The sequence below is a fragment of the Gadus macrocephalus genome, chromosome 5 (assembly GCF_031168955.1).
Source record: "Gadus macrocephalus chromosome 5, ASM3116895v1".
NCBI classification, from domain to species: domain Eukaryota; kingdom Metazoa; phylum Chordata; class Actinopteri; order Gadiformes; family Gadidae; genus Gadus; species Gadus macrocephalus.
Window position 1 is genome coordinate 6,132,392 of NC_082386.1, and position 14,724 is coordinate 6,147,115.

General features: G+C 46.5%; 1 protein-coding gene across 1 annotated transcript in view; it reads right to left on the reverse strand.

Annotated features, from left to right (window-relative positions):
- Positions 1 to 3,741: 3,741 nt before the first annotated feature.
- Positions 3,742 to 14,724, reverse strand: part of si:dkey-288a3.2 (protein phosphatase 1 regulatory subunit 37) — a 57,774-nt gene continuing 46,791 nt past the window's right edge. The window contains exon 11 of the mRNA XM_060051858.1: positions 3,742 to 4,815. Coding sequence (XP_059907841.1) covers positions 4,663 to 4,815 — 153 coding nt within the window. The 3' untranslated portion in view covers positions 3,742 to 4,662. The remainder of the gene's footprint in view (positions 4,816 to 14,724) is intronic.

Consider the following 14,724-nt stretch of genomic DNA (forward strand, 5'->3'; position numbering starts at 1 on the left):
ACACACAGCATATTAGCAGCTGTAAGCCAGGTATGGCTGTTCAAGGTGTCGCCGGGTCTGGGAGGGAAGACTCGTAGGCTCAGGCCCGTGGAATCCACTCGTACCGATGCTGGTCACTGTTCTGCAAAGCTCCCTAAGCTAGATTTACACACACACACACACACACACACACACACACACACACACACACACACACACACACACGTAGGGAAAATAGGCAGGCATAAAGAGGTGTGCCACACGTACTCCTAAGACACATGCGAAAGACAAACGGATATCTCTTAGCCCATCGAACACACGTATAAATACAAATGTGTTGACATAAAGTATCAAACGTTTTAACCCCGTTTTTTTGGACCTCCAAAACTGTGCCTCTTTAAAAAAGAAGAAAGCCTCAACCTCAGTCTGAGAGTGCACACGTGGAAGGAAAATGTGTTTTGTTGCTTAGGAACAGTTTGGCTTCCGTCTCAGTGGGGTGTCTGTTTGTGAACATCATTATGTCGTCTCCCCCCCCCCCCCCCCCCCCTCAACAACGACAACATTTTATCCTCCATTCTGCCAATATTCATCCTCGGCTCCCCTCTCCTACGTGCTTTAGGCCCCAGAGGAACGTTTTCATTGATTAAAAATGAAGAAGGGGGGGGAGTAGTTTCACTTTATTTCATGTAACATGTGTCCTTCTCTCTCCCCTCTGGCGGTTGTAGAGGCCTGTGTACATCCAACGCACACTTTTTGTATTCCGTTTCAAATGCGCAGTTTGAGCCTCCCTTGCATTGCTCCACTCATCGCTACTAATTGAACAATTAGTAGCATCTCTAACGAGAAGACCACCACCATAAAAACGATCACACTTCAACGATTCGATCCCCCTCTGTTCTCACAGGTTCCCCCTTTGGTTCTTCTGTGTACACAGTTCACGCAGCCAGACACACACGAGAACACACACGCACTTGAACCTCAACAATCAACTGGGTACATGCGTACGTGTGTCTTACTGCCTGAGGATGGAATGGGAGCCACATACGGCACATCCTCCCTCTCAGCTCGTGCTCAGTAGGGGAGGGAACACACACACACACACACACACACACACACAACCCCACCCTGACACGTTCCCTGTTCCCAAACTTTTATTCTTCTTCTATTCTGTATTTTTCCGCTGCATATATTGTCTCCCAGAATTAGCATTGGCCCATTCAATACTTTGTGTGTGTGTGAGTGTGTTTGTTGTCTAGGGTGAATCAGATATGTTTCTGTGGGGGGGTGCCAGCCAGCGTGGTTGGTGCATGGTGATGCACCAGAAGTTGGAAGTTGTGTTTGAGCGTGCATACTGTGAGCTTAGATGTGTGGGTGTGGGTGAGTGTGCAGAGAGTTGGGTTTAGGTGTGCATTCGGATGTTTGTGGCAGTGGTGGTGTTGGCAGCTGGGTTTGTGTGTGTGTGTGTGTGTGTGTGTGTGTGTGTGTGTAGGCTTTTGCAGGGGGGCCGCGAGTGCCAAGAGGATGCAGTGCGGGGCCCGCTGGGGCCTCCGCGGGCTCCTCAGGACGGATCGACGAAGGGATCGGGTTGACAAGGGGGAAGAAAAAACACACGGGAGGGAGGGAGGGGGGACTGATGTGGAGCCGGTCTGGGCCAGGAATTTATCACACCAGAGGGTAGACGTCACCTCCGAGAGCCGCTGCAGCGCTGCATGTGTGTGTGTGTGTGTGTGTGTGTGTGTGTGTGTGTGTGTGTGTGTGTGTGTGTGTGTGTGTGTGTGAGTCTGTGTGTGTGTGTGGTTCAGCATCAGCAGCAAGAGCTAGAGAAGGTTGCAAAGTGGGGGTTCTCTCGGTATCTCCCTTTCTTCTTCGCCCCCCCCTCAGTAGAAGAACTTGGGCTGTGTGCGTGCGTGTGCGTGCGTGTGTGTGTGTGTGTGTGTGAGATTGGGATGGGTAGAGGGTGGGTTTTCCCGGGGGTGATGGATGGGCGCGCTGACGGCGGCCCGCGTTGTTGCGTTGTTCATTACTTAAGTACACAACCGTCCCGCCTAATTGCTCAGCCGTAACGTCAGGCCTACAGGATGAATGATGATAACGGCCGGTCTCCCCCCCCCCTCCCCCACCGCTCTATCCTGTACAACTAAACAGCTCAAATTAATTCCCATTTTTTTTTGTCTGGTAACACACTCTGCCGCAGAGCGTGGAGACTACAACACTAAACTCTCTCTGAACACCTGCTCGACCACACATCGCAAGACCCCGACTTGTTACACAACATCAACAACCGCGCGTGGGCGAGCTAACGGCAGCAGTGTGGCGTTAATATCGACACACAGCCACACCAGAACGACATGGGGGGGCGCCATGCTACGCGTCATGCTCATTATAAGGAGAGCGAATTCTTTCAATGCATTCGCATCACACCTCAGGTTTCAACATGGTGGAGTTGTGTTGAATGAGAAAGACCATTATGTGCTTATCCTTTTTAGACGTCATTTTTATTTTGATCACATTCAAAAATGTTGTATTTTAGAAGTGACATTGTATCACTACAGCCGTCCTTCATTCTTCATTTTTCCTACGACCTCCTTGCAGTTTCCTGGCCTCAGAATGTGCACACAACCCTTGAAAGGAAGCAAAGCTAACTTTTTCACTGCTTTGTTTCTGTGTGTGTGTGTTTGTGTGTGTGTGCGCGTGGTTCGTGCATGTGTGTGTACATGTGTGCATGTATGTGTCTACACTGCATCCTTCCGCCTTTGCGCCCCCTGCCCGTCGTAACTATGACAGAGTGGAGTGGGGATTCTCTGGTGGATCCGATCCTACTCCCACTGCCCACGCATCTGCCACTCTCCCTGGCTGCGCCTGCGCCAGCGCCACCGCGGCTTGGCAGTCCGCAGTCGACATTGCTGCTCCTGCCTCAGCTCCTCCAGGGGGGATCCGAGGGGGAAACTTTTTCGCATCACGAAAGAGGCCACTGGATTTGACTTTGGACACATCTTTGTCTTAAAGGCCAAAAACCGGTCTGGGTGTTTGCTGAGAACTGTACCAGGTTGAGGGCCAAGCTGGAGTGGGGGGGCGAGGTTGGGGTTAGGGTACCAGGTTGAGGGCCAGGCTGGGGTGAGGGGCCAGGCTGGGGTGAGGGGCCAGGCTGGGGTGAGGGGCCAGGCTGGGGTTAGGGTACCAGGTTGAGGGCCAGGCTGGAGCGGGGGGGGGGGCGAGGTTGGGGTTAGGGTACCAGGTTGAGGGCCAGGCTGGAGCGGGGGGGGGGGCGAGGTTGGGGTTAGGGTACCAGGTTGAGGGCCAGGCTGGGGTGAGGGGGCAAGGTTGGGGGGAGGGGGCCAGGCTGGGACTTGGGGGTGGAGGAGATCTCCATTATCTGCCAGACAGATACTGCCCTGGCTGAACAAACCCCCCCTTGGGCTCTGGGCCTAGCCTGGCAGGGTTACGGTAGACTGGAAAGCCAGTCGCCCCGCCCCATCTGGTGGACATGATGAAGGAGGACAAGGGGGTGAGTGGTGTTGGGGGTGGTGGTGGTGGTGGTGGTTGGACTAAGTGGTATTAGGTGACCAGTGGGTGGAGACTATGATGTTGATGATGATGATGATGAAGGTGTTGTCAGCATGAAGGTTGCAAAGGTGTGGGAAAGGCCACATGGTATTCTGTGGTCTGCATGCCGCACCATACATACACAGACAAAAACATGCATAAAGGAACGTAAGGAATCATGAATGCCAAGGTGGGAGAGACTAGTGGAAAAATGATCCGTTATCAAACAAAGAATCACATTTTATTTGTATTAGATAAAACAAGGTGAGGACCCAAAATAATACATAATATCATGGATGTCACTGAGTGAGACTTCATCGAATGTTTAACATGAACCAATACTAAACACATTTGGTAAAAACACTTCTTACAACTGTGGTGTGGTACCCTGCACTAACCTTTCTCGTCAGACTTCAAACTAAACAAAAGCTGAACTACAAACTCTGCATCCTCAAGGCGTTTTCATGTGCAAAAGAGAGACCGTCATAGAGATAACCCGCGTTTACACAAACTCTAAGAGCATATGATGCTGATGCACACTAAAACATGTACACAACCTTGTTGTCTAAGGACCAGTCAAGGTCAATGTTGTGTTGGGGAGCTGTGAAGCTGTTTTTGAAGGCTATGGCTGACAAGTACAAGTGGATGTTGCGAGTTCTACGTCGTCACCATCGCAGGCTACAATGTGAATACTTTTTTTGAAGGTGGTACTTTATGCAACCACACACACTTACTCTGCACTCTACACAAAATGACCCGCCCTCCTCCCAGACACACACTCCTACCGTGGCGAGGTGGTAGAGGAAGAGGGTTAGGGTAGTTCTTAATTCTGAGGTGATTCCCACTTGAAGGGGGCTTGCAAAATTGCTTGACGGTAAAATTGAGCAAGGGGCCCTCAGCAGGGACATTAAGGGAGGGGGAGAGTGTGTGTGCGTGGAGGGGGGCGTAGCTTCATTAGGGAGCTGTGGTCTGTCTTTTATAGCCCGGATTTGGAGTTTTATGGTTATCATTATCTGCAATGGAATTATTATTATTTTCCACATAGACCCGCTCGTCAGCTGCTTAGGGCCGGGGGGGCACTGGGACCGGGGTGTGTGCGTGTGCATGTGCGTGTGTGTGGGTCCTTCTGTTTCATCCCCGTCACGATACGACATCCTCAACGGGCCCCTCGGGAGGCTCCCCCGGTGGTGACTCTGCGGTTTCCGTGGCGACTGCGGCTCGGCTGCCATTGGCCAGGCATAGTTCACCAATCTCCGAGCGCAGCCGTTTCTGAGTCTGCACCAGGAACTCGTCCTGAGGATTCAAAAGAAAAACACACGCAAATGAAAACCGGATAATTGAATAATAAAAAAAGACACTTTGCTTCATCCCTTCTTAGCAGCATCTCTTCTTCGTTTTGGAACGAAGTTAACTCCCGCCTCTAGATACTTCACCGTAATAATATACGGGAGCGCCTCTGCGATGAATTAGACGGAGGGCCTATTTTGAAGTTGTCTATGGAGAGACTTGTGGCGCGTTCGCTGTAGACCTTGGTGACAAGGTCAGTGTGTTTCTCTCAGGGGACATATATGCAGAATAAGAATATGGAGGAACATCAAGGCCACCTTTTATTAAATCTAATAATTGACTTATTCAACATCATAACTGTCATTTCCTTATCATTGTCACCTGAAATGTTTAAGAATGTTGAATGTTTTATTTATTATATTTATTTGTGACCCATGCGGATGACATTTAATACAACATGACATTTAAAGCGAATTATTTCAGAGTCAAGACTTATTTCTTAAAGGGGTAGTTCGGAATTTTGGACATAGGGCCTGATTCCCAAGTTAGCCTTGGTGTTCTTTATCATTGGAGACGGTTTTAACACATTTCATTCAGTCCTTCTAGTTGCAGAGTTTGCTCGTGCTAGGCTAGCGCACGGCAACGGGCAATACTAGCCTGCTAATAAAACAGTCTTACCCACTCCACAGTACACCCGAGGCAAATCGACTATAACTCCAGACGGTCGATGTAGATGTCTGTGTTGATAGAATAATGTTAGAAATAAAACCAACCTTGCATTGCATTACATTTTGAGGGACTTGCTGTGTCTCAGCAGCAGTGTTATATTCCTGGTAGTAGGCTATGGCAGCGGTGGACTGATATCTAGGTTAATTTCCGCTGATGCTGAGAAAGTAGTCCCTTAAAATGCGATGATTCATGCGATTCGAGGTTAGTTTTATTTCTAACATTATTTTATCAACACAGACATTAACATCTATAGTCTGCCGTTATAATTGATTTACCTCGGTCATACTGTAGAGTGGGTAAGACTCTTTTATTAGCAGGCTAGTATTGCCCGTTGCCGTGCGCTAGCCAAGCACGAGCGAACTCTGGACTGAATGAAATGTGTTGAGAACTGTCTGCAATGATAAAGAAGGCTAACTTGGGAATCAGGCCCTATGTCCAAAATTCCGAACTACCCCTTTAAGAAACAACTATGTGACAAACAGACAATTTGTAGTTAGTTTAGGATTTGCCCCCAACAAACTTGGGGGCAAACTTGGGGGCTTGGGGGCTTCTAAAAACAGTTTTAGAAGCTAGAAACGTTTAATAAATCAAACAAAACAGCTGTTATTCAGGTCTTAATTAACAATAGAGTGATTGAATGGGTGCTCATGACCTACATAAGGAATTTACTTAAGATTCAGAGTGAGTCCTGTGACGCTGAATCTAGAACTGGAACGGGCATACGGCCTGACGCACAACGCACAATAAGGAACCCACGTGGCTGAGAGAGGGGTGCGATGAATGGAACCAAAAAGTCAACGCGGATAAAGTCTGGAACGCAAACTGAGCGGGAGACCAGAGTGAAGAAGCAGCTGCAGTAAAGCCAAAGACAGGAGCGAGTCAAAGACCCCGCTGGGTCCCGCGGGCGGCCGACCCTATAGTCTCCAGCAGGGCCCGATGCCTGCCCAGCCAAAACCGCAGCTCGCTGGCCCGCCAGCCAGCAATAGCGATGCACTTTACCGCCTCATAAATTATCACCACCAACACCGTCACCTCCACGGCGCTGGGGTGACGCACGACACCCCGGCCCGCCCCCGCCCCTCTGTTGTACGCCCGGTGTGATACTGTCACCGAAACGAAGGACCGTGCCTCCTTCCTTCCCCCCCCCCGCCTCTTCGCCTCCACCTATCCCGGCAGCAACCTCCGACCCACCCACCTCGGCTTAGCAAGAGCGTAGGGACAGTGGGGGGGTCACTTAAACACACACCGCAGAGGCGGCATGGACACCGATGATAAAGACTTTTTAGGGGAAACGTTGAGTGATCCAGTCTATTGTAAGCAATGAAGGTGTATGTGGCGGGACAGCCCTCCTGACCAACACACAGCTGAAACTCTTCTCTGACAATACCACAACGCTGCGACACCGAAGGACTGACAGTAATAGATGCAACAAAGTTGGTTCATTACCAGGACAGATACAAACGCGACAACTCTCTCTCTCTCTCTCTCTCTCTCTCTCTCTCTCTCTCTCTCTCTCTCTCTCTGCTGGGCGGTCGGCAGCAGAGCAGTTAATAAAGAGATTGATTATGGGCCTGTCAGGAAGTGACAGTTGCACAGGGCCGCCCTGCGTGAGTGACAGAGGGCGAGCTCGCCCCGCGCAGCAGCCAGCCCCCGGGCCTCCTCTCACACACACACACACACACACACACACACACACACACACACACACACACACACACACACACACACACATGTGCACACTCACGTCCAAGATGCCTGTGCCAACACTAGGGGGGTTAGGTGAGGGGGTGGGAGGTGTGTGGGGTGGCATGGAGAGAACAGAGCTCCAACCTTCTGGTGGAAGTGTGTGTGGGGGCAGGGGGGAGATGGAGTGGACCAGGATGGAGAAGGGCATGTTACATTGTGTGTGTGTGTGTGTGTGTGTGTGTGTGTGTGTGTGTGTGTGTGTGTGTGTGTGTGTGTGTGTGTGTGTGTGTGTGTGTGTGTGTTAAAGAAAAAGGAGAGTGGGCTGGTGGTGGGGGCTCGCCACCCCTGCCAAAGTTTACAAGGAGATCAGGGTTCACAGCCACAGCCTTCTGGAGTCTGTGTGTGTGTGTGTGTGTGTGTGTGTGTGTGTGTGTGTGTGTGTGTGTGTGTGTGTGTGTGTGTAGGATGTGTAAGTTGCCAGTGACAACATACTGGAGCCAATGGGGTTACGGAAGGCCTGTCAACACACTTGTACAGAGAGACATGTCACATGCTGCTGCATGTGTGTGTGTGTGTGTATGTGTGTGTGAATCTGTCAGTACACCTGGATATTCTCGCACACACAAACACACACACACACACACACACACACACAGTATTATGTGTCCACCTCCGGCCTTAAAGTTCTTTGAAGCTTTTGCTCTTGTTTTTCTGTCATCTTTTCACTGAGCAGCGCCTACCTTGTCTTATGTAGTACACACATGTGCACACACAACCACACAAAAAATATATATTTTATAAGTTATAAGTCATCCTTTTGCACTGCACCGTCATTATACAATAAGGGAACTCACTAAAGTTAGAGTGGCAATCTCGAAGACCTCCAATGATTTTCATTGAAATAAATGTCACATGGGATATCATCTATCGCCGAATGAGTTGACACAGTGGTGATTAAGGATATGGCCCACTGATGAAAAGCAGGGATTTTGCCTATTTAAATAAGACAGTGGGCTTACATGCCAAATGTACCAACGGACATTGAATGTTATTTTTTGATTACTGGATTTAAATGTAGTTTCAAAATCTCTAAAAGAACTCTTACTATTGTGGCAATTGAAAATTCCATTTATTATTCAAATCACCCTTACCAGCACATGGTAACGGCAAGTAACCAAAGTCCTTTTTTTGTCAATTATTATTATTATTATTATGCATTCCTAAATCAAACAAATAAAAGTATAGCAAACTGCACATACTGTAGTGGTATCGAACTGCATCCAACTGAAACACATGGATGTTCAACTTGAACTGTATCGTATTGGAGCCCAGGTATCGAGATGAATCGAATCGCGCTCACCCCCCTAATAGATGGACGTGGAATACGTTTTGTGTATTGCAATGCAAGCTGTCACAAATACATTTTGCATGCCTACTCTGCAAAACCCGCCTAATACAGTGTCTTTATTTTATTTTATTCATAGTGTGTAATTTGCATGGCTTAAAAATGTTAGGTTATAATAGGGATTTTTTTTTCACAAATTAACAATCGTTCGTTTGTAATCAAATGGGTATTTTGTTTTAAAAATAGTTGGAGTCTGTCATGCCTTAAATTGGTTAGGGAAACCATTTCACAGATGAAGTGCATCAGAGAGAAAAGAAAAAAAGAATCTCATTGTACTTAAGAGACCTGAGTTTGAATTCCAAACAAAGATAGAGATAGTTTTACTTTTATATAAAAAAACAATAAAAATAGTAATAAAACATGCATAAAAACAAATGGTGAAACACATTTTGGATGAACGTTGATACATGTGTTGATTCAACGGTTCCTTTAGTGTGTTTATTTTGGTTCAAAGAAATCTTCAAGTCCTTAATGTGACATGCTATTTTTTCAGTAGGAAATACAATCTAAATGGACTCCTGAAAACAATATGTACAAAATGATGTCATAACGGACCCATTGTGCAGATGAGTGTGTTTGTGTGTGTGCGTGTGTGTGTGTATGTGTGTGTGTGTGTGTGTGTGTGTGTGTGTGTGAATTTGTGTGTGTGTATGTGGATTTAAGGCTTAAGATAAATTATTGCAAAGTATTCAATGTTTGACTATGCCTTAACCTTAATAGTAGCGTAGTAACTAGGATCTCTTACGGCCTGAAGCTGTAGTATATGTGGAAGTGTATTCAACTCTGGTTGGATAAATGAAAGGCCACCTGGTCATACACACACACACACACACTAAACACGCTCACACACACACACACACACACACACACACACACACACACACACACACACACACACACACACACACACACACACACACACACACACACACACACACACACACACACACACACACAAACACACACACACACCCTAAACACACCCAAACCCCTAAACACAAACCCACACACAGACACACTGTCTCTCTCTCCCTCGCTCTCTCTACAACCAACAACCTTTTTTTCCCCACACTCGATCAGCGAGTAGAGCAATCAATACATCTCTGATTAAGTAATGGGACTGCTGAGCGGGCGAATGGAGATGTTTTCCCTTCTTCCTCTGCTCTTCTAACGCTGACAATGGCAGAGGATGGCGTTTCACACCCAAGGAAGAGAGAGGGTGGAGGAGGAGGAGGAGGGAAAGGAGGAGGAGAGAGAGAGAGGAGGAGAGAGCGAGAGACGCAGATGGACAAGTGCTTTTTACGGCTGAGTCCGCCTGGCTGCGTGCCATGGGCACAGACTCTCTTTGTTTGCCAGGCTACTAAACTAATAGAGATAAAGGCAGGTTCCTGCTGGCCCTGAATTAGAAAGTCATTAAGGAATATAAACACACATGGGAGTGTGTGCATGCATGCATGCAAAGGCATACACATGGAAAGGCATGCGCACAAACACACACCACACACACACACACACACACACACACACACACACACACACACACACACACACACACACATATATACATACACACACGCACACCTAAGCAGACACAGAAACACACAGTTATAGGTTCATCATTTGTGCATAATTGTCCAATGTCCAAAAAACCCTGTAGAAGAAGGGAAAACAGTGGTGTGAAGAGCTGAGGGAGTCCATGAGATGCAGGGCTGCTGAGTGACTAAAACAAACTTCTAGTCTGAGCATGTGATTACTATTTGGTTCAGTTGTTCGAGGGCCTTCACACTCCGAGCCAAAGGGACATGCAGACACACACACACAAAGTATCCCTTTTCTCTAAAGCAACGCTGTGTTTTATGTTATGGCCATTGTTATTTGTGTATTCAGACCATACCATATAAACTATGTCAGGGTTTGAGAATATGTCTGTGGGTGTGAGAGAGGAAATGTGCGTGAGTATGCCATGCATAGGACACCCCGCCCCCCATCCAGATCCACTTGATTCTTTCCCGCCTAAAATCGTCATCAAACAGCCATCCGAATAGATTGGATAATTGAACGTCACGCAACACCATGACAACGGGCGATAAACAAGGTGACGACTGATGGATGGCACCCTGCGGAGGGCTGGCGTGTGTTCTTTCTGGATTTGATGGGCTTTTGATGGGTTATTGACAGTACACACGGCATAAGCACACTGCGTTCCTCGTTGTCAAATAACAAATAGAAGGGTAAGAAGCACGAGGGTATCTTTACGTCACCTTTTTTCCCATTTTTAATGGGGAGCTGGGAATGTTAAAGAAATATACATAATTATATACATGTATTTTCACAGAAGGTATATCATGGCTGCACTGGGGAACGGCAAAATCAATCCGTAGTGGCAGGGGTTGGCAATGCACGATAATGCACAATGCACACACCGAAGAATAAAGTAAAAAACAAATACAACAATAAACGCAAAAATACCGGAGTTGAGCGCTAACTTTCCTCTGCGGCCGCAGGAGACAATGGAGACGATAGAAGCTGTCGTGGAGCTCGGCACCGTGATGCGTGGGGCAGGGGGTGTGCGGTTGGAGGTGTGTGTGTGTGTGTGTGTGTGTGTGTGTGTGTGTGTGTGTGTGTGTGTGTGTGTGTGTGTGTGTGTGTGTGTGTGTGTGTGTCAGGGTGTGGGGGGAGGGTTCCTCGGTGCTTGGTGTGGCAGGCTAAACTAACTACCTCATTTGTTAGCGGTGCATTCCCAAAGACAAGCCTTTTACAAATGGAGCCACTTTACAATTATTACGGCGGGAGCGAAACCTGAGCCACCGCAAGTCCCCGCTCCAATCTATTATCCCACGGACGCTCGCTACGGGCCCCCAGCCTCTCGCTCTGCTGCTGCCTGTGTGTGTGTGTGTGTGTGTGTGTGTGTGTGTGTGTGTGTGTGTGTGTGTGTGTGTGTGTGTGTGTGTGTGTGTGTGTGCAGCGAGTCAATAACGGCCAAAGCATTGTTGTATATCAGGTGGTGATCAGCCCAAAGTAGCATGGGAGGGGTGGGGGGGCGGGGTTGTATTGTATTTGCAATAAGTGGTTAAAGTGTGCGGGATTATGCAGAACTTCGGAAATCGGCAACGCAACGCAGAGATGGAGATAGGGGGTAGGACGAAATAATATTAAAGCAGGGCTTTTTACCTCCTTCCCTTGCCGCCCCCCTACACACACACACCACACACACACATGCAATCAAACCTGTGCCTGTATTTCAAAGCTCAGGGTGCTCTAAGATATGCTCATAAAGCACAACATATGCAGGGGGGGGGGGGGTAGCCATACTGCAAAAAAAGAAACTGCATTTGAAATCCCTGCAATGACAGAGAATGTGCAAGAATGCATAGTTTCTTCTTATCTCCGGTCCCAAACAAAAGGTGCTTCTGGTATCGAGAGAAGGAGCGAGACGAAAGGGAAAGTTGAAGCGGCGGTGTGGTCTGATTTCAAAGGCAGAGCTTGAAAGACAACAGACAGCTATTTACAATATTTATACATGTAGAATACTGATACCACGCATATCTCCTTGTCTGTCTCTGCAGGGGTGGGGGTAGGTGTGTGTGTGTGTGTGTGTGTGTGTGTGTGTGTGTGTGTGTGTGTGTGTGTGTGTGTGTGTGTGTGTGTGTGTGTGTGTGTGTGTGTGTGTGTGTGTGTGTGTGTGTGTGTGGTGCACTTGCAAGCAAGCCAAAAGCAACACTAGAATGAATAAAAAAATGCTGATGAAAAAAAAAGCGGTTACTTTAGAAAATTCACTGATAATTGGCGCCTTGAAAGGAGCTCATTTTTAACTGTGTCACCACGACTGCTTGATGACAATTAATCTGTTTGCGGCTGCTTCCTTGGCATCTGTGCCAATTACTTTATATGCTAATATATGTAAATGACATTTCAGATGCCAGTTTCAAGTATTATGCGAGTGTGGTATTGTATTTTTTATTTATTTTTTCATAAGTCATATTGTTGCAACTGATCCACAATGAAATCGCTTTTAACCGCGCTGTACGTGTATGTGTGCGTCTTACGTTAATTCAGCAACATAAAGACATAAATAACAACCTTCGACATGAACATCAGCCAGAGGCATAATAGATATGGGGCATTGTGAGGAATCATACGGGCATATCTAAGCATACAAGGACAGAATCACAACAAAAAGTGACGGCCCAAACTAATACCACACACATCGCACCGATAACTTAGCATGGCTTCCTTTTCATTTTCCAAAGCATAAGCGTCTGGTATAAAGGTTTAAGACAGATTGTGAACTTCACTCTGACCACTGAAAGCTCACTGTTGTGATCTTATCCCATTTTGAGATATAATAGCAACATCATCTTCCCACAGCCCAAAGATCAGATCAGAGCTCCACATTGTGACCAGGGCACACACACACACACACGCACACGCACACACAAACACACACGCACACACACACACACACACACACACACACACACACACACACACACACACACACACACACACACACACACACACACACACACACACACACACACCCACACACACACACTGTGAAGGAGGAAGCCAGACTTGCCAGTGAACGGAATATCAACAGTGTGTGGGATGAGGATAGAACTTGATAATTGTCCGATATGGACAATAAATCCCACCTCTCTGTTCAATTATTTGACAATATGCCGGAGAAAAAAACAAACACAAAAAACAATCCATTCCTAAGTGTTTTAATGTACTTTGTGTTCCGGCTCACACCCCGAATTATGAATTATAACATTCAGCAGATTAAAAGAAACAATGCATTAACCTTATTGCGTCACGCATTGCCATGGAATGCCAGGGAAAGGTTCGTCGGGCCGGGGGAACAACCTGCTGGAATAGCAGAGGTATTTTGTGTTGGTGGCAGCAGCGCTAAGTAAATGTTAATGAATGCACTTTGTGGGTATTACCAAAGCCCCCTTTTCAACCTCTTAAAATAAAATGGCAGTAATTACCAGGAAAAAAAACTTCTCTTGCACACGCTCATCGAGAGGAAGTGCTTTCCAAATTTTTTTATATTCTTCTTCTGTTCTTTTCACACGTCTGTTATTTTACTCTTTTTTTTTTAACCCCATACAGGGTAGGTAGTCGATGTAAAGGTTCCATCCATACAGTTCATAGGCAGGTTATAGAAACACTAAAGCCCAGGGTAGACTGCGGTGCGTCAACCAGCAGTCGCACTGCCTGGACTCAAGATGTCACTGTTGTATGCAGAATAAGTAGCCTTTCCACGCTTCCTCTGTGTGTGGCGTGTGTATATGTATGTGTGTCTCTCTTGAGATGAGTGCGTGTCTTTGTGTTGATGTGTGCGTGTGTATGCGGGGTGGGAAACACAAATAAAAAATAAATAAGAAAAAACTAGAGATGAGAGATAATATGTTGTGAGCGGTGATGGTTTTACAAACAAAAGCGACGGTGCACCATTTAAAGCGCTTGGCCTGCAGAGTTTGCCAATAAGATGTTTTGGATGAAAAATAAAGAAAATCCAAAAAGCTGTCAGTTACTTCAAACCGGCCGCAAGAAATGTAGGGATTGTTTTGTTGGGATTAAGAATAAAATGTTCACAATATAATAAAATAAATACTACAAGTTTAATGGAATTACCAATTACATTTAGTAAGCAAATACTAATTATTGTAATGTAGCCTATATCATTATTATTATCATAAATAATATTATTAGAATAACAAAAAGTATTTCCCAATTTGTAGCAAGAGTTCAGCAATGGTGACATCCTTTTTAATATACACTTAGTATTATTTTCTAGGCTCCTGTGAGTTTCTTCGGCGTAGATTATTATTATAAATATTATTTTTATTGTTATTATTTTCTGGCAGTAATTGCGACATCAAAATATGCTGCATGTTCTAATGTGATCATTACACTGAGATTAATCTGCGAGAGAGGCAGGCAAAGGGGAAGGCAACGTCAAAATATAACGTTGGCAAAGGAAAACATGGAGCGCCGATACATGATATTATCCTGCGAGCATTAACTCCTCATTCCCTACTGAGAAGCAGACGTTTTGAAACGAAGAAATTAAAATAAAAAAAGAT